At 45.4% G+C, this 25,143-nt stretch overlaps 1 protein-coding gene across 1 annotated transcript in view; it reads right to left on the bottom strand.

Moving 5' to 3' along the window:
• The window catches only part of LOC309808896 (forkhead-associated domain-containing protein 1-like), a gene marked incomplete at its 3' end in the record, with an annotated part of 83,687 nt that overhangs the window by 27,332 nt on the left and 31,212 nt on the right, over window positions 1-25,143 (bottom strand). The window contains exons 4-6 of the mRNA XM_082629467.1: window positions 15,781-16,051; window positions 6,821-6,930; window positions 3,488-3,724 (exon numbers count right to left, since the gene is read on the bottom strand). Coding sequence (XP_082485593.1) covers window positions 3,488-3,724; window positions 6,821-6,930; window positions 15,781-16,051 — 618 coding nt within the window. The remainder of the gene's footprint in view (window positions 1-3,487; window positions 3,725-6,820; window positions 6,931-15,780; window positions 16,052-25,143) is intronic.

Below are 25,143 nucleotides of genomic sequence, written 5' to 3'. Positions count from 1 at the left end.
GTGTTCAAGTCCCCCACTATTATTGTGTTACTGTTGATTTCCTCTTTTAGAGCTGTTAGCGATTGCCTTTTGTATTGAGGTGTTCCTATGTTGGGTGCATATATATTTATAATTGTTATATCTTCCTCTTGGATTGATCCCTTGATCATTACGTAGTGTCCTTCCTTGTCTCTTGTAACATTCTTTATTTTAAAGTGTATTTTACCTGATACGAGTATTGCTACTCCAGCTTTCCTTTGATTTCCATTTGCATGGAATATCTTTTTCCATCCCCTCACTTTCAGTCTGTATGTGTCCCTAGGTCTGAAGTGGGTCGCCTGGAGACAGCATATAGATGGGTCTTGTTTTTGTATCCTTTCAGCAACCCTGTGTCTTTTGGTTAGAGCATTTGATCCATTCACATTTAAGGTAATTATCGATATGTATGTTTCTATGACCATTTTCTTAATTGTTTTGGGTTTGTTTTTGTAGGTCCTTTTCTTCTCTTGTGTTTCCCACTTAGAGAAGTTCCTTTAACATTTGTTGTAGAGCTGGTTTGGTGGTGCTCAATTCTCTTAGCTTTTGCTTGTCTGTCAAGCTTTTGATTTCTCCATCGAATCTCAATGAGATCCTTGCTGGGTAGAGTAATCTTGGTTGTAGGTTCTTCCCTTTCATCACTTTAAGTATATCATGCCACTCCCTTCTGGTTGGTAGAGTTTCTGCTGAGAAATCAGCTGTTAACCTTCTGGGAGTTCCCTTGTATGTTATTTGTCATTTTTCCCTTGCTGCTGTCAATAATTTTTCTTTAATTTTTGCCAAGTTGATTACTATGTGTCTCGGTGTGTTTCTCCTTGGGTTTCTCCTGTATGGGACTCTCTGTGCTTCCTGGACTTGGGTGGCTATTTCCTTTCCGATGTTAGGGAAGTTTTTGACTATAATCTCTTCAATATCTTCTCGGGTCCTTTCTCACTCTCTTCTCCTTCTGGGACCCGTACAATGTGAACGTTGTTGTGTTTAATGTTGTCCCAGAGGTCTCTTAAGCTGTCTTCATTTCTTTTCATTCTTTTTTCTTTATTCTGTTCCGCAGCAGTGAATTCCAACATTCTGTCTTCCAGGTCACTTATCTCTTTTGCCTCAGTTATTCTATTGATTCCTTCTAGTGTGGTTTTTTTTTTTTCAGTTATTGTATTGTTCATCTCTGTTTGTTTGTTCTTGAATTCTTCTAGATCTTTGTTAAACATTTCTTGCATCTTCTCGATCTTTGCCTCCATTCTTTTTCTGAGGTCCAGCATCATCTTCACTATCATTATTCTGAATTCTTTTTCTGGAAGGTTGCCTATCTCCATTTCATTTAGTTGTTTTCTGGCGTTTTACCTTGTTCTTTCATCTGTTACATAGCCCTCTGCCTTTTCATCTTTTCTGTCTTTCTGTGAATATTGTTTTTGTTCCACAAGCTGCAGGATTGTAGTTCTTCTTGTTGCTGCTGTCTGCCCTCTGGTGGATGAGGCTATCTAAGAGGCTTGTGGAAGTTTCCTGATAGGAGGGACTGGTGGTGGGTAGAGCTGGCTGTGGCATTGGTAGGCAGAGCTCAGTAAAACTTTAATCTGCTTGTCTGCTGATGGGTGGGTCTGGGTTCCCTCCCTGTTAGTTGTTTGGCCTGAAGTGACCCAACACTGGAGCCTACCCGGGCTCTTTGGTGGGGTTAATGGCAGACTCTGGGAGGGCTCATGCCAAGGAATACTTCCCAGAACTTCTGCTGCCAGTGTCCTTGTCCCTTGGTGAGCCACAGCTGCCCCCCGCCTCTGCAGGAGACCCACCAACACTAGCAGGTAGGTCTGGTTCAGTCTCCTATGGGGTCACTGCTCCTTCCCCTGGGTCCCAATGCACACACTACTTTGTGTGTGCCCTCCAAGAGTGGAATCGCTCTTTCCCCCAGTCCTGCCAAAGTCCTGCAATCAAATCCCACTAGCCTTCAAAGTCTGAGTCTCTAGGAATTCCTCCTCCCATTGCCGGACCCCCAGGTTGGGAAGCCCGACGTGGGGCTCAGAACCTTCACTCCAGTGGGTGGACTTCTGTGGTATAAGTGTTCTCCAGTTTGTGAGTCACCCACACAGCAGTGATGGGATTTGATTTCATTGGGATTGCGCCCCTCCTACTGTCTCTTTGCGCCTTCTCCTTTGTCTTTGCACGTGGGGTATCTTTTTTGGTGAGTTCCAGTGTCTTCCTGTCGATGATTGTTCAGCAGTTAGTTGTGATTCCAGTGTTCTCGAAAGAGGGAGTGACAGCATGTCCTTCTACTCCGTCATGTTGAACCAAATCTGACTACAGTTTTAAGCAGAATTATGCACTGAGGCCAAAATTCATCAATTTCCAATTGCTTTTTTATCAACGTTGTTGAGATATAATTTATGTACCAGATCAGTGGCCAATTTTAAAGTAGTTCTTTAAAACTTAAGAAAAATTTTTTTTTTCTTTTGGATTTAGTTTCAGGAGGAAGGAAGTTGACTGGTAAATCCAGACATTCTGGGTGGAGAATTTTTGGTGAAATTCCCTATAAATGAACCATCAGCTGCCTTCAGGGTTTGATAAAGGCCTCAGTGTTTGGAACACTGTGGGGTTCCTTCTCCCCATCTCCAGCTCTTTCTGGCTGGGTCCGGGTGGGTGTGAGAAGTGGTCACTGAAGCGACAGGAGTTGGGTGGAAATGCAAAGTGGGTGTGAAAGCATGAGGTGTACAAGGTGGCAGAGCTGAGCCCAAATCACATCACTGTCTCTCACTTGCTGTGCAAGCTGTAACAAGCTCCTGGGCATCGCTGAGCGTGCCTCAGTCTCCTCATCTGTAGAATGGCATGTGTCAGAAGACTGAGGTTTAAATAGCTAATGAGGGGACTTCCCTCATGGTGCAGTGGTTAAGAATCCCCCTGCCAATGCAGGGGACAGGAGTTCGAGCCCTGGTCCAGGAAGATCCCACATGCTGTGGAGAAACTATGCCCGTGGGCCACAACTACTGAGCCTACACTCTAGAGTCCGTGAGCCACAGCTACTGAAGTCCTCATGCTGCAACTACTGAAGCCCACGTGCCTAGAGCCCATGCTCTGCAGCAAGAGAAGCCACTGAAATGAGAAGCCCATGCACCACAGTGAAGAGTAGACCCTGCTCACTGCAACTAGAGAAAGCCCGTGCACAGCAACGAAGACCCAATGCAGCCATAAATAAATAAATAAAATAAATAAATAAATAAATAAATAAATAAATAAATAAATAAATAAGCTAATGCACCCAAAGCACCTGCACCGGGGCCTGAACATGGTAGGCACTTAATGAAATCTAATATTGTTCTTACAAGGCTAGAAACTTGCCAACCCTGCACTCCCTGGAACTGTACTCCTCACCATGCTGTGCTCACTGCCCATTTCTAACTACCCGGGTGGCTCCCCCCAGGCTCTACCTGAGAGCTGTCACCCTGTGTTGTGACCCCAAGGCCCCGACCCACTTGTCTCTGAGCCCTACCTGGTTTTTCAAGCTCTGGATCTCTCTCTGTTGGGCATCGTCCTCTTCATGCAGAACCTGAAACTTGGGCGGGATCACCCTCTCCTTCTGCCTGGAGGCAGCTGTTTCCAACAGCTTCTGGCTCAGGTTGGCCACTTGGTTCTGCAGGCTTGCTATCACGGTGTCTTTGTATTTAGATTCAAGTTCAAAATCGGAGAGACGGCTGACTTCTTTTCCCAGCAGCAGAATTATTTCATCCTGGGTGGAGGACAGATGGGAAATTTACTAGGTGTGGGTCTGGGTGTAAGGCTGAGCCCATTTAAAGAAATACAGGAAAAATATGGTATCATTCTTTGGGAAGGTGAGGGCAGGCAGGGAGGGAAAAAGCAGACTTTCAAGGCTATCTCTGTCACTTCGAAAATCTCATAGAGACAAGAATTGGGTTAAAATGAGGTAACTGTATATAGACTCCTGTAATGGATGTCTATACCTCACAGGTACGGAAACTTTCCTTTCCCCGAGAATTAGACTTTCATATTAAGAACAACCATCCCACTTGGGAACTTTTGTTGCTAGAAAGTTTACTTAGAGTGTTTTCATTTATAATATATAGCCTAGCACACTGGGGACCTAGGAAAGGTAGTTAGGAAAACAACATTCTGTTTGACCACATTCTGCCTATAATGAGGGTTATTTGTTTTAAGTTAAAACATTCTTAACTATTTGTTTTCCCTTTCCTCTCTTCTAATATTTCCTGCCTCTTTTGGCTATTCATGTATGAATTTTTTCCAGGTAACTCAATCTGGAAAGTAAATGAGACAGGAATACTGATTTATTTGCATGGGCTCATGTCAACTTTCGGCTGGAAAAACAAAATTGCTGGTAGACTGTACCCACAGGTATAATTAACCCTGTCCTCCATCTCTCCAGTGATAAAGCTCTGCAGCCAAAGAATTGGTTAGGTTTTCCAAAAAAGGAAAAAAAAATTCCCCCAAACTTCTCACCAGACGTTATCAATAAAATGTCAGAAAAACTGAAGAAGAAGAAGAAGAAAAAATTCCCCAGAGGCCTTTTCCAAAGCAGTCACGGGAGGAGGTAAATGGGCAATTTCTGGGCCAGCTCATTCCCAGGAGAACCGTCCAGTCAGCCTCACGACCTGCTAGCTCCGTGACCTGGGGAAGGACAGGGTCTTGCTCATGAGAAAGCCTGTCTGACATTGCCAGCTGCTGCCAGGGGCCTTCCTTTGGGTCCTTGTGAAAGTTGGTGGCAAAACTTCAAGAGAGAGCATCAGACATATTCCCTACTCCTGGGCAGTTTCCCCTGTTTCACCCTGTTATGATCAGCCAGGTGCTTATTCATTTTTCATGCAACAAACATTCATCGGGCAGCAACTAAGTGCCAGGCCCCGTGCCAGTGCTGGAATATAAGAAGTTTGCAGAGGGCAGTGGACAGCTGTGGGTTCTGCTTTCCTGGTGAGGGTCCCCTTGCCCTTCTGGAGGGAGCGTTCCTCCTTCCATGGGGTCTGGGTAGGATTGTCAGTCATGTGCCCTGCTCCTTCCTGTCCCACCTCCCCATGTGCATGTGGCCCAAGCTGGTCAATCAGAGATTTCACACATCGATTACAGAGGGAGAGCATCTTGCCTTCTTTTGGATCATAAACTTTAAATATGTAGGCTTGTTTGCCTGAGTTTGTCTTTTCTGGCACACAAAGCCAGCGTCATGTAGAAAGCCAGACTCTGAGGGAAACAGAGGGGAGAGGTTGGTAGTGAGCAGGTGTTCTGATGACATTATTCAAGCTCCTGGATCTAGCCATACCTGAAGCTAGTGGTCCTTTAAATTTTCCAATAAGTTGAGCTAATCGATGCTCCCCCTCAAGCTAATTTGTTTATTGTCACTTGAAGGAGTCCTGGCAAGTTAGGGTAGAAATGGCTTATAAAGGGAAAGAATTCTTTCTATTATAAATAGAAAAAATGATAAATGGCTTATAAAAATTTTCTATAAATAGAAAAAATTATAGTGGTTGCACTATATTTCCAAGTTAAAATTGAGGCAGGTTGAAAAATGGCAACAAATACTTTGCAGTTTTGCCATCCAGTCTATTTCCCCACCCTCTAGTCTGGGCTGGCCCCATGACTTGCTTCAACCAACGGAATGGAGTGGAAGTGATGCTGCATGATCTCCAGGCAAGTTCTTACAGGCTGTGCAGCTTCTGCTCTGGCCCCCTGGGAACCCCGAGACCACCGTGCTGTGATGAAAAACCACATGCACAAAGGGGCGCACCAGTCCAGGCATCCTGGCTGAGGCCCTAGATGTGGGAAGGAGGCCAATGGAGACCGACCACCAAACTGGCCAAGCCAGCGGCTGACTGAGGCCGCATGAGTGAGGCCAGGGGACGCGAGCAAAGGAACCTTCCAGGTCAACCCATAGATTCTGGGGAATAATGAATTGCTGTTTGAAGCCGCTAAGTTTGGGGATGGCTTGTTACACAGCGATAAATACAGAATCTGAGCGTGGCTTCTCGCCTTTCTGCAACATTTTTCAGAGTCTGGTCCCAGGATGCCTGGGTTGGAACCCCCTGCCTCCTGAAGGTTTGGATTTCCGTGTCTGACAAGAACCCCAGGTAGGTCTGCTCCTCACAAACTCTGAGAATTGCTGCAGGAGCAGGCCCTGGCCCTGAAGGAAAGCGAGATATTATAGACTGCTTCTTTTAGAGTAACTTTCGAGTCGTGTCTAAGTGGGGAGAAATTGACCTGGGCCCTTCCCAGGATGGCTTGAATCCACCTGTTCTGCTCGCATCCCTGCTTTAAACCTCTCTGGTTCTTTAACGAGTCTCTTGGCCCAGGCCTCCCTGACTTCAGGGCTCAATTCCTCCTGCTAGGAATGTGTTTTTGCATCACTGTCCCATCACTGAAGGTTGACCAAGTGATTACTGTGTGGGAGTTAGAAGTACCCGCTGAGAAGCTAACCAGACCTCGCTTTGAATCCTAACACTGCTCCTTGCACTGGGCAGCCGTGAACACATCACTGAACCTCTCTGAGCTTCAGTTTCCTCATCTGCAAAGTGAGGCTGATAAAATCTATTTTGAAGTTGGTGAAGATTAACGAGCTAATAAATGTCAAGTGCACAGGACATGGCCCAGCACACAGTAGGTGCTCAGTACCTTGTAGTTGTAGATGTTATTTGGGATAAAATGAGCAGTGGCCAAACCTGGCTGAATGTCTTGGGAGGAAGAGGTGGTTTCTTGGAAGTAGGAAAAAGGGACAGTCCTTGAGACACAGAGAACAAGAGGCAGTGGCAATCTCTCCATGGTCCCTCTTGCTGCTGTAGCTCTGTGCTTCCCCAAGACCCCTCACCTTATCATACTGGGCCAGGTCCTGGTCCACAAAAATTTCTCTGTAGGGCTCTGCCCCAGGAATTTCCTCGGCCACTGATTGTTCCGACAGTTCCGCCGCGTTGGTCCACACTAACACACAAGATCAACAGAGAATGCAGAGGAGACTGTGAGTTTCCCCAAAGTCTTAAAGAATATTTTCAGATTAACCTTCACATTCATGAGACTTATGCACTGAAAGCATTACAGGAGGACTGGAAAGGGTAAGAGCTGCCTCATTTCTCTTCCCCAGCGTTAACTGCACTGATGCACTGTGGTGTGCCTCTTTCCAGACTTTTTTCTATGCCGCATAAGAGCTGATGACCTTGGGCAAGTCATTTGCTCTTTCTAAGCCTTCGTTTCCACATACATAATTCAGGATCCCTGATAGTCTCTGTTATAAAGGGCTATCTGGAGATTAAATAGAATAATGATATAGAGCAGGGGTTGGCAAACTATGGCCCTGCGGCCAAATCTGGCCTTCTGCCTATGTTTGTAAATAAAGTTTTATTGCAACATAGCCACAGTGATCATTTACATATTATTTATGGCTGCTTTCCAGCTACAAAGGCAGAGCTGAGTAGTTGCAGCAGAGACCATGTGACCCACAAGTCCTAAAGTATTTACTATCTGGCTCTTTACAGGAAAAGTTTGCTGACCCCTCATGTAGCGCATTTAGCGCTAAACATTAGCTATATTTTTTATTGCAGTCATATCTTGTCAAAAAACAAAAATGCATTTACATGACAGAGATTCTTATCCAGCTTACTTTTCAGCTAACAATATCAAAAACATCTCCCCATGTCAGTATTTGTAGCTGTACTTGGTTCTTTTCCAGGGTAGCATTGTGGTCCATTGTCCAAGTGTGCCAAACGTGTTTAACTAGGATCCACTTGATAGACATTTAAGCTTTCCTATATTTTTTCTTATTTACCCCAGTATTACAAGGCCTTTTTATATGACTTTCAGGGATTATGGCATTGTGTTTGGGGACCCCACTCTGTATCACATCAGACATCTCGCAATTCACTCACATCAACACTGAATACATTTCTTTTTATTGGTGTAGAAACGTTTGTAAAGATTTCTATAATTCTACGTGTGAGATCACTTGGGCCCAAGCAGCATATTTTAAATTTCCAAGCGACTATGGTTTCTGGACAGTCACTGCACATTCTTATCTTCTTGTGAAGTGAGAAACTGAACAAATTGTTTTCAGTGGTGATGAAACTTTAATGAGTATTAACATTAATGATGAATGAAGCACGCACTGTCATGTTTGTGGACATTCATCATTTATTCATTTTGCTTCTGTATTTTTTATTTATGCATTTTAGAGTCAAAGATTCCTGCCCCCCAGCCAGGTCTCAAACCTCTTTGTGGACCCCAGAACCTCTAGTGGACATAGCTGATGGCCTGTGGTGCCCAGAGAATGCACAGCCTTGCGTGTTGAATGAGCAGCCCTGGCCACAGTGTTTCCTGGGGCACGAGGAACAGAAGGGCCTGGAACTTCAGCAGCTGCCCATTTTCTCTCCCTCCACCTCCCCAGCTAGGTCCATGATTAGAAAACTTTTACTTGAAGCTCACTGCCCCCATCTGACTCTCTTGGATCCTGAGCAGCTAAGTCCTAACTGACTACAGCAGCAGTGACTGATAGAGAAATAAGGGAGCTACAGAATGCAATTTTCAATTTTCTCGTAGTCACGTTAAAAAGGTAAAAAGGAGAGAGGAATGTTTAATGATCAATTTTATTTAACCCAATACATTAAAAAGCATCATTTCAACACGTGATCGACAAAAAATATGGAGATATTTTATATTCTTTTTCTTCGAGGCATGAAGCCTTTGAAATCTGGGGTTTATTTTACACTGATTGTGTATCTCAATTTGGAAACTGAGTTTTCAGGAGGAAGATTTCATCTGTTTTCAGATTCCTCAAGAAATCGGCTCCCACTGGAGGAAGGTACTGACGGGCCTGTGTCCCCAGGGAGGGCCTCGGGGTCTGACCCTAACTGGGCCCCTGTCCAGTCTCAGCTTAGAGTTCTGGCGTCTGATGCCATCTCAAGGGGTGACTCCGGCTGCCTCTACGACCCTGTCGTGGCTGTCTTGAGGGACGCTTCCCTGCAAGATGATGGCCGGAGGGGGGACTTCATCAAACTTACAGAACAGGCTGATCGATGGGGTCCCTTTACTGGGGACGGTGTGTTTACTCAAAGTCTTTGTGGGGCTAGAATTTGCTCTGAGACTTGCTTTCCTTACACCCAGGCAGGGAGGTGCGGGAGCAGTTACCCCTCACCTGCCCCAAACTTCTTTACTGGCTACTGTTATTTATCAAAAAGAACCTAAGGGCCATGTATGACCAAACCGGCTTAACTCTAGATGCTGGATCCTTCGGAGGTCCCAGTGGGGAGAAGCCCCAGGGAGAGTCGGGAGGGCTGGGGCGGTGGGAAGGCGGATATGGGGACGCAGGCACTTTAAGAATTTTCGGGCATGAGCTGTTGGCCAAAAGGCAGGGGAGTTACTTTAATATTTTAACAACCCCCAGCTGTCCTGGTGCGCTCCAATAATCACCAGTCTGCAGCAGGGGCAGTATGTGTGCACCTTAACTGTGTCTTTCAGACATTGTAAGTTGTAAATAAAAGTTAAATAACAATCATGGTTAGGTAATAACTTAATTTTTAAATTTTAATATTTAAAATTTAAATATTAAAATTTTAAAATATTTAAATTATTAAGATTGTAAAATTTAAAATTTAAATAATAAAATATTAAATATTTTAATATTTACTGAATGTTCGCTATGCACCAGGCGCTGTGCTCAGCACTTACAGGCAGGATACGATTTCGTCTTCATAACAACCCAGTGAGATAGGCATTATTATTCCCATCTCCATTTTATACGTGAGAGATATGAGGCACAGAGACGTCAAGTCACCTGCTCAAGGACACACAGCTGGTAAGTGGTAGAGTCAAGGGATGAGCCTAAGTTTGTTGGATTCAGAGCCTATGCTTTTAACCACTATGTAGTCAATGTATTGAAGTGGGAAGATGTTTATGACATATTATTGAATTTTAAAAATCAGGTAGGGAATTCCTTGGCAGTCCAGTGATTAGGATTCTGTGCTTCCACTGCAGGGGGCACAGGTTCCATCCCTGGCTGGGGAACAAAGATCCTGCAAGCTGAGCGGCACGGCCAAAAAAAGAAAAAAAAAGAAGGTTACCTATGTTAGGTTCATATGATCCCATTATTGGGAAAAATATATATATATATATATATATATGAATCAAGATGCTATTTTAATAAGTCACTCCACATATTTTCTTTTCTCAGTAATTCTTCCCCACCTCCCATGAGCTCTTGCCATTAAGATTTGGCCTTGGAGCTGACGTTTTATTGCCTTGTGGTACAGGAAGGATGAGTATTAACTAGAACAGGGTGAGTTTTCCCCCAGGCAAAATGACGTTCTGATTTTTGACAACGTCTGGAGACATTTTTGAGAACCACAGTTAGGGGGGTGGTGGTGGTGTTGCTACTGGTATCTCTGGTGGGTAGGAGTCAGGGATGCTGCTAAACACTCTACAGTGGACAGGACAGATCCTTCAACAAGGAGTTATGCGACCCACCTGTCACTGTGCCAAGATTGAGAAACCCTGACCTGATCTGCAGTAAATAAATCCTTGGCTTTGGGTTTTCAAATAGAATTTTTCAAGTCTAAAGCAAGGTGACAGTCTAACAGTAAACCAATTTAATTGGAAGAGCCCAGCTTTGCTAAGAGAGGAAAGAGCTTTCTCGGAACCCTTAAAAAGAGGTGTTTTCTGTCAAGAGACAGCGTGGAGGACTGGGGCACAGAGTTTTCTCTAAAGCGTGGAGTAGAGAGGCCCAGACAGAAAGGAACTCCCCATGACACGGGAAGATGAAAGTCCTTTTCTGAGGATGGGGAGTGTGTCAGGGGAACGAGGGTAAACATTTGGAAACATGAGACCTGGCTGAGAGGCTGAGGAGATAGAGCCCAGGTAGATGTGAGGGAATCTAAGCCATACGACTCATCCTTCATTTCTCCAGGGGGGATGCAAGTCCTTTAGAGAAGCCCCAAGTTCAAAATGGCACTGGAGAAACCGGTGATTACAGTGGAAAAATTTAAATGGCGGAGTGAAAAAAAGAAAAGAAACAGCCCATGTGCCATGTGTCCAAAGGATGCATTAAAAAAACAACCCCAAAAACCCTGTATATATGTTCATAAAACAGAACATGATCCATACAACAAAATGAATGAATCTCAGAAATACTATGCTGAGTGAAAAAAGCCTTCCACAAAGGAACATGTACTACATGGTTCTGTGTACTTGAGATTCTAGAACAGGAATATCTAATCCATGGCGGGAAGAGAATTCAGAAGAGTGGGTGCCTCTGGGGCCTGGGGCTGGGAATTGACTGGGGAGGGACATGAGGGAACTTTCTGGGGTGATGGTAATGTTCTATATCTTGATAGGAGTTTGGGTTACATAGGTGTACACGACCGCCAAAACTCAATGAGCACACTCAAGATCTACACCTTTCATGGTGTGGTAGCCAGTCTCCAAGATGGCCCCACTGATTCTTGTCTCCTGGTATTCAGACCCTTGCATCATCCTCTCCAATACTGGATGGACTTTATATTAGTTAGCTGGGGCTGCCATAACAAAACACCACAGGAGGTCTTAACAAAAGAAATTCATTTTCTCACAGTTCTGGAGGCTGGAAGTCCAAGATGAAGGTGTGGGCAGGGTTAGGCCTCTCTCCTTGGCTTGCAGACGGCCACCTTCCTGCTGTGTCCTCACATGCCCTTTTCTCTGTGCACGTGCATCCCTGGCGTCTCTCTCTCTCTTCTTACAAGGACACCAGCCCTTGGATTAGGGCCCACCCAATCATCTCATTTTAACTTACTCATCTATTTCAATACACTATCTCCAAATATGGTCACATTCTGCGATATTGGGATTGAGGCCTCAGCATATGCATTTTGGGGGAATGCAATTCAGTCCGTAACAAAGCTTCTCTATGTAACCAAGGATATTGCAGAAATGACACAGTTTGATTCCTGAGGTTAGATCATAAAAGACATTGCAGCTTCTGCCTCACTCTCTAGGACCACTTGTCTGGAGGAGCTGGCAGCTTGAGGATGCTCAAGCAACGTATGGAGAGGTGCACTTAGTGAAGAACTGAGGCCTCTTACCAAAAGCCATGGGAGTGACCCATCCTAGAGGTGGGTCCTGCAGCCCCAGACAAGCCTCCAGAGGACCACGGCCCAGCCACCACCATTACTGCAACCTGATGAAGAATCCTGAGCAAGAATCCCCCAGCTAAGCCATTCCCAACTTCCTGCCTCAGAGAAGCTATGAGATAATAAATGTTTACTGTTGTTTTAGGCCATTACATCCTGCAGTAATTTGTTATGCAACAATAAGTAGCAAATACAGGTTTGGGCACCAGGAGTGGTGCAAAATTTAACAAAAACCCTACGATGTGGAGTGGTTTGGGATGGAACAGTGGCCAGAAGCTGGAGGACTTTGGCCAAGAGTCTTTGAGAAAGCCTCAATAGTCTTAGTAGAAGCTCTGATGGCCTTTGAGGAGGCAGTGAGGGAAGGGTTCCAGGAAAGTGAGGAAAATGTTACTGTGGTTAAGGGATCCTTGTTAGGTGGTGGCAGGAGGTTTCCTAACACGTTGCCTGTGGTCATGAGGAAGGTAGAAAATGTTTGTGATGAGGCTGAATGGTCTAGCTAAAGAGAGTTCCAGAAAGAGTCTTGGAAGGTGCTGCCTGGTTACTTCTTGCTACTTATAGTGAAATGTGAAGGGGAGAGACAGTTAAAGGAAGGGCTGTTAAACCAGGGCAATGCTCTGGGCTTGAAAATTCCCCGCCTCTCCACGTGGCAAATGAAATGTAAGAAACAGGTTCTGGGCAAAGATCAAATCAAGGGCGCTCTCAAGAAAACACAGTCTAGAGAAGAAGCTGAGGGTGTGGTTGTAAAATCCTTTGTTAAGAATACAGATCCAGGGCAGTATCCAAGAGAACCCTTCGGTCCAAGAACTGGGCTTCTAAGAAGCTTCGGTTCTTTGTCAGTCTTTGCAGAAGCCCATGGTGGAAGGGCTTGTGTCCAAAAATATCTCTGGGCGTGGGTTTTGCCTAATAGGATGAACCCCAATAAGAAGCACTGCCAACTCAGACTGACAGAGACCCACAAAAGTCAAAGAAGCGTCTGGACCCCCAAGCTTCTACAGGCAGGAAGCAGGCTATAAAACTATGCAGCCACATCCATGGGACACCTTTCATAGGAAAGGGAGGACGACTCAGAAGGCGGAACTCAGGGACCTGGGGGCAGAGCCCAGAGCCCTGGAAAGTCATTTCTGGGCAAGAGTTGGACTGAAGCCCAATCAAGGAACTGCCGATATTTTCCCAGCTGGACTTCAGAACTGCTTTGGGCCAGGGACTCCTGTGTGTTTCCTGTTTTTCTTCTTTTGGAACAAGAGGAGTGTATGTAGCAGTGATGCTATGTCTGTCCCACCAATATGTGCTGGGTGTGTGAGGGACAGACCCTTTGTTCAGAGGTCTTCAGATTTCTGGAAGTAGTACTTGATGAGCTGAACATAAGGTACTACACCCATGAGCCCCATCTGTACCTGGACTTGATTTAGACGAGATTCTGGAATTTGAGCCGATGCTGTTACTGGGGTGAGATTTTGGGGGGCCTCGGGAGAGAGGAGGAGGAGTGTGAATCATTGAGGACCCGAGGGCAGGCTGTGGTAGCCGGCCTCCAAGATAACTGCTGAAAATCCCCGCCTCCTGGTCTTCAGGCCCGTGTGTAGTCTTCTCCCACACTGGAGGGTGACGCCCTGTGTAACCAGCAGGATATTGCAGCAATGACAGAGCATGACTTCTGAGGCTTAGTCACAAGAGATGTTGCCACTTCCATCTTGTCCTCCAGGATCACTTGCTCAGGAGGAGCAGCTGCCGTGTCATGGGAATGCTCGAGCCACTCTCTGGGGAGGCCCATGTGGTGAGGAGCTGGGGCCTCCTGCTGACAGCCATGTGAGCACGCCATCTTGGAAGTGGATCCTGCGGCCCAGGTCAAGCCTTCAGATGACTGCAGCCTTACGAGGGACCCTGAGCCACAGCCGTCCTGCTAAGCTGCTGCCAAATTCCTGACCCACAGAAACCGTATAGATGATAACACATGTTTGATTTTTGCTTTAGGCTGCTACGTTTGGGGAGAATTCGTTATGCAATCATGATAACTAATACACATTGTGTGTTCATTTTACATGAAGGAGACAAAAAATGTTGAATTCTAGTTAATGGTATATGTGCTAAAACATTTAGGGGGAGGACTACAGATGTGTGCTATTTATTTTGAAATGCATCCAAAAAATAAGATGGATTAATGCAGGACAAGAAGGGTGGGTAGACAGAAATGAAATAAAGAGTACAGCAAAGTGTTAGGGGTAGAATTAGGAGGAGAGCTGCTCTCTAAAATTCTTTTTGCTTTGCTGTATGTTTGAAAGTTTTCACATTAAAATGCTGGGGGGAAATGGCTGAGTAATTTCTTAACTTGGGTGGTAGGTACATGAGCGTTCCTTAGATGATGATGATGATGATGTAAACTGCAGAGATAACTTTCATTTGCTCCTTAGTCTGTATGCTTCAGAATAATAACTATTATTTGAATGGCTGAGGGAAGTGACTAGGTGAGTGGTCTTGAGTGAGACCAGGGAAGGGTGTGGAGGCATCGAGAGACCTGGGGACTCAGAGGAGTCTGGGGCTGGGACGCAGAAAACAGAGAATGGGACCTTCACACCAGTGGCCACAGAAGAAACCTGGGAATCATGCCAGGGACTAACTCGACCCAGCTACTCTGCCCGTAAGGCTGGAAAGGCCAAGAGGATGGTGACAGACAGGAAGTCTCCTCCCCAAATGCCATGAGGCCTTTTGGGGGGGAGGGGGGAGAAGGAAACCCTGATGGCTGTGTGTCCCCAAAGTGACCAGGCTGTGAGTGACAGTCACTGAGATAACCAGCCTTAAATTTGACTGAAAAGCGTTAGATTAGATTAGATTGAATACATAACCTCCGGAGAAGTAATTTTCTCAATAAGCCTCAGTCTCCTCTTACCTGTAAAATGGTAATAAAATATTTAAAAACCTCCTAAGGCAAGAGGGATTTCAGTTACCAATATGTCTGTACATCTGAGTCGAAGTATATAAATTTAGATTCTGATACACATTCATATATATTCATATATACGTACAAACACACACACACACACACTCACCACAGAGGTACTGACGTGTGCAGATGGGCAGAGCACAGTCTTGGAGGAGTTTGTACCAAAAAGTCAACAGGGAGAATTCTGGTGATAAGGGTGACAGCTTATCTTTTACTGTTTTCTAACTTTCTGCTTTCCCCAATTTTTTCACAATTGATTATGTTCTACTTCAGAACCAGAGAACATAAGCGAAAGCCAGAGAAAGACAAATAACATACTATATTGCTTATATGTGGAATCTAAAAAAAGGTACAAATGAACTTATCTACAAAACAGAGATAGAGTTACAGATGTAGAAAATAAACTTATGGTTACCGGGAATAAGAGGGGGGAGGGATAAATTGGAAGAGAGGGATTGACATACACAATACTATACATAAAAGAGATAACTAAGAAGGACCTACTGGATAGCACAGGGAACTCTCCTCAATACTCTGTAATGGTCTATATGGGAAAAGAATCTAAAAAAGAGTGGATACATGTATATGTTTAACAGATTCAGTGTGCTGCATACCTGAAACTAACACAACACTGTAAATCAACTGCGCCTCAATAAAAATTTTTAAAAAAGGGGAAAGCAGAAACTGAGACCCATCCTCCTAGCAAAAGCCCCTCCCCTAAGCCGCCAAGGAAGCGCCCATGAGTACCTTGCCTGATGATGGGAACGCTGTGGGCGGCTCTGTCCACCACGAAGGAGAACATCTTCTCGCTGGCACTCACGGGCCGCCTGTGGGAGGCTGGTGGGACCATGGGGGGCTCGGGGGACCCTTGCGACCAGCTCCTCTGCACTGGCGCTGGCCAGATGCCCGGGTAGAAGGGGTTCTGTGGTGGTGAGGGTGACTGGTTCAGTTGCTGGGTGGCCCAAGGTGGCTGTGGCCTTGGCCAAGGTGCTGGGCCCCTCACCCATGGGAAGGAGACCTGCAGGGGCAGACAAGAGGGTCAGGGGAGGTTACGAGCAGCTGGGGTGGTCTTCACCTTTCTGTCCCGGCGACATAATTGCTGCCCTAGATTTCGGCGTATAAGTCACTTCTCCCAGGAAGCCCTCCCAGACTCTCCCCAAATTTGGGATGGTGGTCCCCACCAGGGGTCACCTTGCACACTATCGCACCACCATTTATTGGGTGCAGCCTTCGTGCCAGGCACCCAGTCAAGAGATTCACATGCATTACCTCATTTAATACCCCTGATGCTCTGTGATGAGCCCGAGGCTGAGCAAGACATAGTGACTTTCCCAGGATCACAGATTTGGCAGTGAGCGTCTGAGCTGGTACAACGCCACCTCTGAGCTCTGAGAGGCTGACAGCTTTTTGTCTACCTTGCTCAGCACCGTATCCTCAGCTCGTAGAATAAACCCTTGGCACATACACAGTAGGTCCTTAAATACTGGTTGAAAGAATGAATGAACACATCTCCGAGATTCAAGCCCAGCTCTCCAGGACACACACATCCACACTGTGTGTCTCCCTGGCACTCCCATTCCACCTGTTCCCCGAAGCCGAGAGCTCTGGGGTGGCAGGCACCCCAACTGGCTCGCACCCCAACTGGCTCATTAACCTGTGATCCTCAACATATGCCACATCTGATTCGTGGCAGACGCTCTATAAATATCTATTGAGGGAACCTTTTTTCATCTAATCCAGCGGAAGATGTCTGTAGCTACTTTCATTAGAGAGCACATCAAAATCCATGTAAACCGGGAGAAGCAAATGCTGAGAGGTGCTGACACCTGGCTTTGTGTTGGTTAATGCTGTTGTGGCCATCCCTCCCTGAGCCTAGTGGTTAAACCGTGACATCGTGAATGCTACCATTTATTGTAATTACTCACCGATTTCTCACCATAGCCCTGAAGGGGAGGAGCTCTCCTTATTCCTAGCTTACAAATGAGGCTTGGAGAGGTTAAGGACTTCACCAAGCTCAGGTGGTGGTGGAGAGGGTGGTGGGACTGGGGTTCTGGAAAGCTCTTTCCCTCTCTGTCTCTCTCTCCCTTCTCTGCCCCGCCCCCAGTCTCTTGGCAGAAAAAAACACACTTTTCAAGGAAGAAGCTAAGTTCAAAGGTTTGCCGCCTGTGGCGGTCACGTTTCTCTTTCTGCAGACTGCAGACACATAATGAGAAACAGGACAGAATGCTTCTGAAATAGGAGCACTGGCAGACAGAACTTCCTATAGCTCCAGCTGGATTGTATTCAAGAGGAAGGTTCTCCACTCACTCAGGTTCCCAAACCAGTCTTTTAGCTACAGTCTTTCCCAGCCAAGTCAAGAATCCGGTGAATTCCCCTGAAGACTTTTTTGGAGTCAGGGAGAACACTGTTCGGGAAAATCAAACTCCAATTGCCTGGCGACCCCTGCCCAGCATTTATGATGACACTGGCCCCGTTGAAACCTGTTTCAGGAACGGACTTGGCAGTGTTCCAGAACTCTGTTACCTTATATGAAGATCCGAATTTCTCTCCACTGTGGGCACCTCGGTCTCCACCTAAGCTTTCTTCCTTTCTCTCCTTTCAGAAGCTGAGGTGTCCTGCTCCTGCCTTGCACTCACTTCTCCATCCATCCTATCCCTTCCCGTCCTCTCCTCTGGGGCTGTCTTGCCTCAATCATTCCTACAACCTTTCCTCATCGATTTAATAAAGATTTATCGAATGAAAGGGCTGAAGGTGGGAAGGGGGAAATTTGAATATGTTTTACCCCCGCCTGATAGAAAACAAATCGAGAGACCACGGGTAGTGTGGAGGAATTCCCTTTTGTGCTGGGATGCTCAGGTAGATGTGCCTCACTGCCCACTAACTGCCAGGGTGCTAAAGGGAGTGCTCATATCTCATGCCTCAAGTGGTTCATTGCTGTAGTGGACAGGCCGCAACCCACCTGGCTCTTCTGGAAATTCCAGGAATCTCCCTCCCAATCTGTCGGCCCATTGCTGTGGGTGGGGCTAAGCAATCAACCAATCACACTCCCTGGACATACTGATTGGTTCAGTGGTGGGGCAAGTGATCCAATCAGAGCCAAGGAGACCCAAGAAGACTTGGCTGGACACCAGGATCTGGAGTGACCTGGTGGGACTTCAGAATGCAGCCAGCATGAGGGAGTGGAGCCCAGACATGGAGAGAGGGAAGCTGTTTATTTATTTTTCAAATTGTGGTAAATAACCTGCAACATAAAATTTATCATCTTAGCCATTTTAAAGTATACAGTTCAGTGGTGTTATGTATAGTCACATTTCTGTGAGATGGATCTCCAGAACTTTTTCGTCTTGCAAAACGTAAACTCTATTAACCATTAGACAACAACTCCCCATTCCCTCCGCCACCCAGCCCGTGGTGACCAACATTCTGTCTCTATGAATTGGACTACTCTAAGTACCAAGTACCTCAAATAAGTGAAATCACATGGTACTTGTCTTTTTGTGACTGGCGTATTTCACTTAGCATAATGCCCTCAAGGTTCATCCATGTTGTAACATGTCAAAATTTCCTTCTTTTTATTTTATTTTATTTTTTTTATGATAGGTGGGCCTCTCACTGCTGTGGCCTCTGCCGTTGTGGAGCACAGGCTCCGGACACGCAGGCTCAGCGGCCATGGCTCACGGGCCCAGCCGCTCCGCAGCATGTGGGATCCTCCCGGACTGGGGCACGAACCCGTGTCCCCTGCATCGGCAGGTGGACTCTCAACCACTGCACCACCAGGGAAGACCTTCCTTCATTTTTAAGGCTAAATAATATTCCATTTATTTATATAGTTTAGAGTGTATTTTGTTTATTCATTAAGCGTCATGGGCACTTGTGTGGTTTCTACCTCTTGGCTATTATAACTATGCTGCTGTGAACATGGTGGGGAAAATAAGGAAGCTGGTTTTGAGCCCTGCCTGGGGTGCTACCCTGAAGTGTTCCATCCCTGAGGCCGGCTAGAGCTGGTTTCTGTCGCTTGCAGCACATAGAGCCCGAACGATAGGGCCCCTAGGGGGAAGGAGCCAAAGATGTATAAACGCAGCAGAGACTCCAAGGTCTTCGGGGTTAAAAATTAAAAAAATTAAGTTTTGGTTTTTTCTTTTTCTCTGAAGCGTGTTGGTTGAGGGTAGCTTTAGTTGGATGGTTAAAGTTGGTTTTCTCTAGTTTGCTGGCTTGCTTTATCAGAGGGAAGGTCAAGGTTTTGGGCTGTACAGGAAGCATGGGGTCAAGGTCAGTTATCAACAAGTCTGTTTGTATTATTTATTTATTTTAGATTTAATTCGGTTTATTTTTGGCTGTGTTGGGTTTTCGTTGCTACGTGCAGGGTTTCTTAGTTACGGCGAGCGGGGGGCTCTTCGTTGTGGTGGGCAGGCTTCTCCTTGTGGTGGCTTCTCTTGTTTCGGAGTGTGGGCTCTAGGCGCATGGGCTGCAGTAGCTAGGGTACATGGGCTCAGCAGTTGTGGCACGTGGGCTCTAGAGCGCAGGCTCAGTAGTTGTGGCGCATGGGCTTAGTTCCTCCGCGACATGTGGGATCTTCCCAGACCAGGGCTCGAACCTGTGTCCCCTGCGCTGGCAGGTGGATTCTTATCCACTGTGTCACCAGGGAAGTCTTCAAGTCTGTTTTTAGAAACTTTAGTTTAAAAATACACGCTAATGTCTTTTCTCTTTCTTTGTGTCTGTTCTCTGACCATATGGTATGTTGCCATGGTTGGGTTTTTTGTTTTGTTTTTGATGTAGCGTATGTGATACTCCTCATTTCTTTTCCATACTACCTTTAAAATAGCAGGTTGGGGCTTCCCTGGTGGTGCAGTGGTTGAGAGTCCACCTGCCGATGTAGGGAACACGGGTTCGTGCCCCGGTCCGGGAAGATCCCACATGCCACAGAGCGGCTAGGCCCGTGAGACATGGCCGCTGAACCTGCGCGTCTGGAGCCTGTGCTCCGCAACGGGAGAGGCCACAACAGTGAGAGGCCCGTGTACCGAAAAAAAAAAAAAAAGCAGGTTGTCAACCACCTGGATTAACCATGACCACATCCACGGCTGAATTTATATTAGCTTTAATAAACACAGGTCAATGATTTACTCAAGAAATCACTATCCATTTTTTTTCAAATTATCTATTTGTTCTTTGTGTTATTTCCCCAATATCTGCTTCTAACCCTGTAAAGAGTATAAGTTGAACGGGAAACACTAAAAAAAATTCGAAGTAGTTTGCACATCGAGTGCCTACAGTACACATGAATTCTTCCAGGAAGCCCTGGAGCCTGCAGAGAAGGTGGAAACTTAGACCTTGCCCTTGGAGAGCTTGTTATGTGCTCTGCCATTTGTAAGTAATTGTGGACAATACAACGACTATGAGCCACTGTGTAGAGAAGCCACAGATGTGCCACAGACTGTGCTGGGCACTTAATGCATGTGGTCTCATCTGATCTCCAGAATAATCTTGCAGGAGGCATTTTACCCCTCATTGTGTGGATTAAGAAACTGAAGCTCAGAGAGGTTAAATGACTTGCCCAAAGTCTCACGGCCAGGAGGTGGTGACACAATTTGACTCCAATACCTGTGCTCTTAGGACTTCTAGGTTACTCGAAGTCATGATTTATTACCTGCTTTCCATACTCACAAACGGATCTTAGACGATTGGTTAGTGAATGATAGGATATTTTCCAAGTTAAAAAAAGGAAATGAACATTAGATGGTGTGAAAAACCACAAGACATCGCATGGGCTACTTAGAAATGGGATTTTCTAGGAACACTGACAACTGTCTTATGGAAGTGTTATTCCTTCTGGTACATGCCACGCCCTGGAAGCAGCTCAGAGGACCCCAGCCTCCATCCGGGAAGACCTGTGGTATGTTCACTGCTGTACCAGAGGAGTGCTGGGGCCAGCTGGTACCCACCCACGAGAACCGATTGTTAAATGTCCAGGAATTTTGCCAACTGGTTGATAAACACAGCCATTAATAAGAATTAACTTACATAAATTTACAATTAAATTATATCAGAAACAATTGGTATACAAACTTAAAAGTCACCCCTTCCTAATTATTTTACTCTATTTTATTATTACCTATGCTCTTGAGGTTATTTCACTCTACTATATGTTTCTGTTGGAAATGTTACATAGTAATGTGTTACCACACCTCTCTTTCCTTCTCTGTATTCAGGGATGTGTCATTGGGAGCTGGAAATTGACCGTGGAGTGCCTATTACACCATAGAAATCAGGAAATGTTATAAATGAGGGCTTGGTTTTTAAAAAGTTTTATAAATATGTTTAATAATGGTGGTTCATGTAGAGCTTGATTTTGTTTGTTTGTTTGTTTTGTTGATTGCCTAGACTTAAGACGGTAATGGAGAAAATGTTAACAATGCAGATTATACAAAAGCACGTTGTGTCTTAGCCGTTATGTTATGAATAGAGCAAAAAATTGGGGAAACGTTCTTCCAGTATTTAAAAATTATTATCTGATGCAGCAACAAAGTCACTCATGTCACTGATGAACATGTGAAGTTCTAACGTCTTTCTTTTTTCACTTGTATTATTCATAAATCCAAAATATCCAAAAATACCCACGAGTGCTCAGGTTGGGAACTCTCTCATTCGTCAACTGCAATGAGAAATTGGCTATGGATACAAGAGTTCACCTAAAGTCAATGAAAGCATTCTGTGAGACTCAGCTGGCTATACAGAATTTACGAGAAAGAGTACTGTATATTTTGTTACATGGATAGACTGTGCTACACATTCTTTATATCAGTAAACCTTATGCTATGCATCCATGTACTTTACTTTTTCCAGAGAGCTGGTCATTAAATATTTACCAGCCAATTGCTGGCTGTGCTGGCACCCAGCAGAGTGCCTGCTACTCATGGTAGGTGTTCGCTGACTGAGCTGAACAGTTGGCAAATGGAGTGTAAATAAAAAGCACTTTGATTCTGGGGCTGGGATGGGGAAAACACCTGCTAAGCCTGGTGCATCTTGTAACAGCAGAGAGTAAGCAAGTGCCCAAAACGAAAAGGTGGGGAGATGCTCAAGGACACAGCAAGCAATCTGAAAGAGCTCCCAGTGGCCAAGGCTGGAAGAATTTGAGCGAAGAAATATTTAATGAGTATTGGATTATAATTCAAGGCGTAAAATCAGTATACATGGATCCATACTGACATAGATACATTAGTGAGTAAATACATAAAGGAGGGAGAAGAGACCGGCTTCCTTACAGAAGAATTTAACATACATAGATGTGGAGCTTAATTCCCATGGTCTGGAAGGGCCTGGGGGGTAGGGGTGATGGTGGCGAGCAAGCACACTGACCCCAGCATGGAGGAGCCATGGACCTGGAAAGACAGAATGGAGACTAGAAAACATGGCCAGTAGATCTCAGAAGCCAGGAGAGGGTGCTACTTGGTGCCAGGACAAATGGCCTTTATCTCAACAGCTACCGGGGTGTCACCGTAACTCAGAGACGGGTAATAATTCTATGTCCCCAAGAAAAGGGTAAATCACGTACGGGGCTTCAGTGTGAGAAATCAGGGTTATACATTTAGCACACAGAACCGCCAAGTTATACATTATTTTTAGGTTTTGGAACTTAAAAGAATTAAGTCCCTTTGAGCTGTTCAGAAAAGCCATTCGTTTGGGTTTTTCCCAGCTGTGTTAAAGGAGATCTGGCCCATCTAATTTTCCCATTTTCTTGTAAATCTTCAATCTTACGGTTTTTCCTTTCCTTTCAAGTTCTAATCAGCTTCCTGGTCAGTCCATAAAATGGGAAATAGAATCTAATGAGAAAACAGCCGGATTTTTGCAAATAGCTTTTGCTACCCCTAAACTTGGCCTGCTTCAATTCGGTCTTGCCAGATAGAGAGACGGAATGAATGAATGAATGAATGATCATCAACTAAGTTCAGAGAAGGAGCAACGTGGTTCTGATTTGGTAACAAAGGGTGTGGTCTGCCAGAGGAAGCAGGACGCGGCCCGGTTCCTGGCCGAGTCTGGGTTCTGTCTCAGCAGGATGCTAAGGGTTCAGCCCGCGCTCCCGTCTCCACCTCCCCCGATGTCATCTGCATCGCCTGTAGACATCTGGTGACAACACAGCCTCAGGGGTCCTTTTGTGTGAGTTTCTGCTGCAGAGGTCGAGACTGAGGCTGTCTGCTGCCCCGTGCCCTCCACTTCACTGTTCTCGGGAAATCGCCTTTGATATAAAACACCCAGCCTCAGGAGTTCGCATCACATAAGTAAGTCCCCACAGGACCTGTAAGAGCACAGGGTAGAGGAAATCCTACAAGGTCAGGTAGGAGATGACAAAGCTTGACCAGAAAGAGGCTTTGTTCTGAAGGGCACCATACTCTCTGGTCATTCACTCAGTTGCCAGCTTCTCAACCCCCGGTACAGTAAAGCCACATCCTCCTCAACAACGGGCCCTATTCAGAGGTCCCAGGAACGTGGAAACACCACCCTTCTTGGGGATGGACAACTAAGGCCCCGACTCTGAGCTTCTCATCACACCAGTCACCACAGGAGAGAAATGAGCAACTCTGCTTCTTGGAGACTGGCCTGGGACCTTTCCAATGGAAAAGTGGATTATTCATCATTTTCCTCCCCCCAGATCCTTAGTGGCAAATCCTGTTAGGAAGGCTCCACTTAGGCAATAGGAATGCTTCCTAATGTCATGGACATCTTCTTTGTTTTTGCCTCCGCCACATCCATTTCTTCCATCTTCTGGATGGGCACCTTAATTTTTTTGCAGGGAAGACACCCTTTCCCTGACAATCCTGAGTCCATAGAACTCTGACCCTTCCACCCCAGGGGTGAGACCATAACCCAGGCCTGGCCAATCAGAGCATTCCTGGCCCCTGGCCTCAGTGATTGCTTCAGGGGAAGCCATGTGATCCAAGCCACTGTCAATGAAGATGCTGGCTCTATCCCTGGAACTGCTACTTTGTAGGATGCTGGGGCTGCTGGTGGCCACTTTCCTACAGGTCAGGCAAGAGTCTGTCTGAGATTGGGAAGCTAACAGGGAAGAAAGAGTCAGATTCCTGACCATGATTTGGGCGCCTGGATCCAGCTGGGCCTAAGCTGCAGCTTTTGGCCTTTTCAGTTCCATGAGCTTTTTTTTTTTTTTTTTTTTGCCTAGGCTAGTTTTAGTTGGTTTTCTGATACTTGCAAACAATCAAATTTCCTGGACAGTATGCTTATTGAGACTTTAGCATAAGCATCACTATGTACTCAGAGTGAAAGTTGTTTTAAAGGTTATGACATGCTCAAATAAAACCCACCAGACTGTTATCATGCACCAAATTTACCTTTCAACTTATAAAAGTAAAGCAGCATCTCCAGAGAAGAATGATTTAAGACCAAGGAACCAATCATAAGACAAGTAGTAAAACGCTGCTTAGAGAAACTTTGATAGATAAATAGTTCTCTAGCTACAGCAGGCTTCAGACTACAAACCCCAAATTTCTGCTTCAAAAGTGACTCAGGGAAGACATTCCATAGTTTCATTTATTTCGTTTTTTGGCCTCGCTGTGCACTTGTGGGATCTTAGTTACCTGACCGGGAATTGAACCCAGGCCCTCAGCAGTGAGAGCACTGAGAGCACTGAGTCCTAACCACTGGACCACCAGGGAATTCCCAACAGTCCACAGTTTTAAAAGAAAACTTTCCAGTTGAAGAAACAGGTAAAATTTTTAATATGCATCTGTTGTATATATAATATGTTAATGTCTAGTACATTTATCAGATCCATGTCAATGTAATTATATTATTACTATATTTGCAAATGCATATATATGTGTATGTATATTTAGAACCACATATTTCCAGCTCTTTTTTAAAGAGGTATTGAAAAGACTGTTCAAAATTTAGTTTTCCAGCTTGTCTGTTTTTTCTTATTCCTCAGTAAACTTAAGCAATTAACCAGCACATTTCCTGGCACACAGTAAGGCTCAATCTGAGTGAGTTCTTTCTCCCCAGCTCCCCCCTCTACTTTAAGTTCTTCTTTTAGAAACCAAGTCAAATGAAAGAGGCAGGACTGCATAGTGTTACAGGCAGAGGCTGGTCAACGTTTTCTGT

The sequence above is a fragment of the Mesoplodon mirus genome (assembly GCF_964341445.2).
Source record: "Mesoplodon mirus genome assembly, chromosome: 7".
NCBI classification, from domain to species: domain Eukaryota; kingdom Metazoa; phylum Chordata; class Mammalia; order Artiodactyla; family Ziphiidae; genus Mesoplodon; species Mesoplodon mirus.
The sequence above is the reverse complement of the archived record's forward strand: the minus strand, read 5'-3'. Positions and strand labels throughout refer to the sequence as shown.